Source organism: Impatiens glandulifera, chromosome 1 (assembly GCF_907164915.1).
Source record: "Impatiens glandulifera chromosome 1, dImpGla2.1, whole genome shotgun sequence".
In the NCBI taxonomy this organism is placed as follows: domain Eukaryota; kingdom Viridiplantae; phylum Streptophyta; class Magnoliopsida; order Ericales; family Balsaminaceae; genus Impatiens; species Impatiens glandulifera.
This window is the reverse complement of record NC_061862.1, coordinates 63196597-63199731: the sequence shown is the minus strand read 5'-3', so window position 1 is coordinate 63199731 and position 3135 is coordinate 63196597. Positions and strand designations below refer to the sequence as shown.

Sequence of the window (3135 nt, the reverse complement as noted above, 5' to 3'; positions counted from 1 at the left end):
ATGGTGGAAGTTAGTGGGCACATAGCTACTCGGACAGTGACGATGAAGGAATTAGATGTCTCATGGAAAACGAAGAAAAGGTATTCGAATTTACCCCTGAGGAGTATATTCGAGAAGACTTGATCATACTTGTGTTTTGATCGTGTCGTCTCATACTTGTGATCGTGTCCAACCCACGACCCGAGTGAGATAATATCGTAGCGTATTGTTTCGTACTAATATTGTGTTGGTTCGTGTTAATCTAACCCATTGTCCAATTTTAGTTATGTCTCAAGTTTGGTGTTGACCAGTTTAATTCCAAAATTAGGGTGAAAAAAAAGCATGAATTATTATTTTAATTGGCATTACGTGATTTAGACCCTAGTCTCTCTAGTTTCGGAACCATTGACATTATAGAAATTTAGGCCACTAATAATTGGATCTGGGGTTTCATTTTACATTTTTTCTTAATTTTTGTATCAATAATAGTTTTCTTAAAGTAAGAAAAATACTATTTACATATAAAAACAAAAACAAAGAGAAATCATCTTTTTGTAAGATATCCAAGTATTATGGACAATTTAGAATAAACATAAATTAAAAATTCTTCCAACCACTAACTACTATGATCTCTGCCCATTAAGTCATCATCACATAGACTTACCTATCATTTAAGGTAATATCAAGTTAATTAATTAATTATATATATTCTATATATACAAAATTTGAGACTGAATTAGAGATGGATATCGTGCATAAACGATCGTATTCGACTCGGGCAAGTTGTGTTAAACTCTCGATCGTGTCGTGTAGTGTCTCAATCTTATGTGTGTCGTGTCTTGACTCACTCAAAATATTATGATCAACGGTCTCTTTCACGTCGTGTTAATTCGTGTCTACGAGTTTATCTGTGTCGTGCTAACTCGTATTTAAATTTGTGTAGTGTCATGTCCATTTTTATGTGTCATGTCATGACACTCATGTTAATTATTTATATATATATATATATATATATATATATTAAATTATATTGTTTGTAAAAATTATATAAAATGATTATTAATTAATTTATTAAACTTAAATTAATTTAATAAGTTATAAAATAAATTATTATTATAGTTCACAATATAGTTTATAGATTATTATTTAATATATAATTTAAAAAAATAATTAATTAATTTATAATATAATATATATTATAAATCACACTATAATTTAGATTATTATTTTAAAAAATTAATCATATTCTAATTTTGATTATTTATTTTAATTTATTAAACTTAAATTAATTTAATAAGTTATAAAATAAATTATTATTATAATTCACAATATAGTTTATAGATTATTATTTAATATATAATTTAAAAAAATAATTAATTAATTTATAATATAATATATATTATAAATCACACTATAATTTAGATTATTATTTTAAAAAATTAATCATATTCTAATTTTGATTATTTATTTTAATTTATTAAACTTAAATTAATTTAATAAGTTATAAAATAAATTATTATTATAATTCACAATATAGTTTATAGATTATTATTTAATATATGATTTAAAAAAATAATTAATTAATTTATAATATAATATATATTATAAATCACACTATAATTTAGATTATTATTTTAAAAAATTAATCATATTCTAATTTTGATTATTTATTTTAATTTATTAAACTTAAATTAATTTAACAAGTTATAAAACTGAATCAAATTTAGATTATTTATTTAACTTTATTAAACTTAATTTAATAAGTTATAAAATAAATTATTATTATAAATCACACTATAATTTAGATTATTATTTAATATATAATTTTCAAAAAGAAATTTAATTTATTTATAAAATAATATATATTATAAATTACACTATAATTTAAATTATTATTTAAAAAATGAATCATATTCTAAAAATTAATGTACCAACTATATCAAATCAAACTAACAAATACACTCTAATTTTAATTTTAACAATTTTTTTTAATAAAATCATCATTTAAAATAAATAAGTTTAAAGAAAATATATATATATATATATATATATATGTCTGTAAGTAAGTATAAAGTTGCATCAATTTGTAGGCGAATTATGCATTTCAATAATTGTTACAACAAATAATAACTAAACTAATTGTCCCTTAACTCAAAATTAGCAACTAAATGATTTTGGAATGTAATGTAATCATATATCATTTTAAGGAAGAATGATCACAAAGGTGACAGTAATAAAATAAACATCATTTATAATAAATTGTTTAAAAATTTCTTACGAAACGATAAAAATTTGATTTACAATCATATTAATAACTAGCCGTATATCAAACAAAACCTCCAAGTTGTTTTACTTGCAAGAGAAGTTGAATAGTTGTTTTACTTGCAAGAGAAGTTGATTTTTCTATTTGTAATATCCTTCAAGTCATAAGCTCCTGCTGGGATTTTTTTTAAATATGATGTTTGGTATAACCACACAGCTTCTTTCGCATCCTTTCATCACAAAGTACAAGGATACAAAGATGGAGGACTTGGCTGCATTTGTTCGGAACATTGTTGACTAGCTTTGCTGGCAAAGAATATGTTGGCCCGAATGAGATCTTCGCAAGTTTGACGGATTTAAGGAGTACATTGGCTGGAGATTGGCCTCCAGAGAAGCTAGTGCATGTTGTGGAAAAGCTTCAGTGCAAAGGTCATGGGCAAGATGGAATTGCAATCCGTGCATCTGGGTCATTTATAATTGGTAATCAGTTTCTCATTTGTGGGGATGGAGTACAAGCTGAGGGCTTGCCCAATTTCAAAGATCAATCTTTTGATTTAGAAAGTAGGAAGGTTTAAAGAGCTATTAATCATGGAACATAATGACTTTATTGGTTGCTACTTTATAACTAAGCAAGAGATTTATATTTTACAATAACTGTATAGTTTTTAAAAAAAATTCATACCAATAAATATATATTGCTGGAAACTCTCTGTCTTTCAACAGTTTGACTTCCATTTCTTTATTTTGGAAACAATATGCATCCATTATGTGTATACATTTTGTATAATTTATTTAGTCAGTAAAATTTGTAGGGAAATTATTCGTTTTTTTCGAAAATTTACAATCTTAATAAGTATAAAATACTTTTTTATTTTAATTTTTTTTATCTAAATT

The 3135-nt window shown here is 23.6% G+C and overlaps 1 protein-coding gene across 1 annotated transcript; it reads left to right on the top strand.

The window, feature by feature from the left end:
- On the top strand, nt 1-2816 carry LOC124929900 (mitogen-activated protein kinase kinase 3-like). The gene is made up of 2 exons (XM_047470285.1): nt 1-80; nt 2459-2816. Exons 1-2 carry the CDS (start codon nt 1-3, stop codon nt 2814-2816), a joined length of 438 nt encoding a protein of 145 aa, XP_047326241.1.
- Nucleotides 2817-3135: the final 319 nt, after the last annotated feature.

Excerpts from the sequence above, each read along its gene's own strand:
- LOC124929900 (XM_047470285.1), top strand. The coding sequence starts at position 1 with ATGGTGGAAGTTAGTGGGCACATAGCTACTCGGACAGTGACGATGAAG. Across the intron at positions 81-2,458 it reads TCATGGAAAACGAAGAAAAG|CTTCTTTCGCATCCTTTCAT; the intron begins GTATTCGAATTT and ends ATAACCACACAG.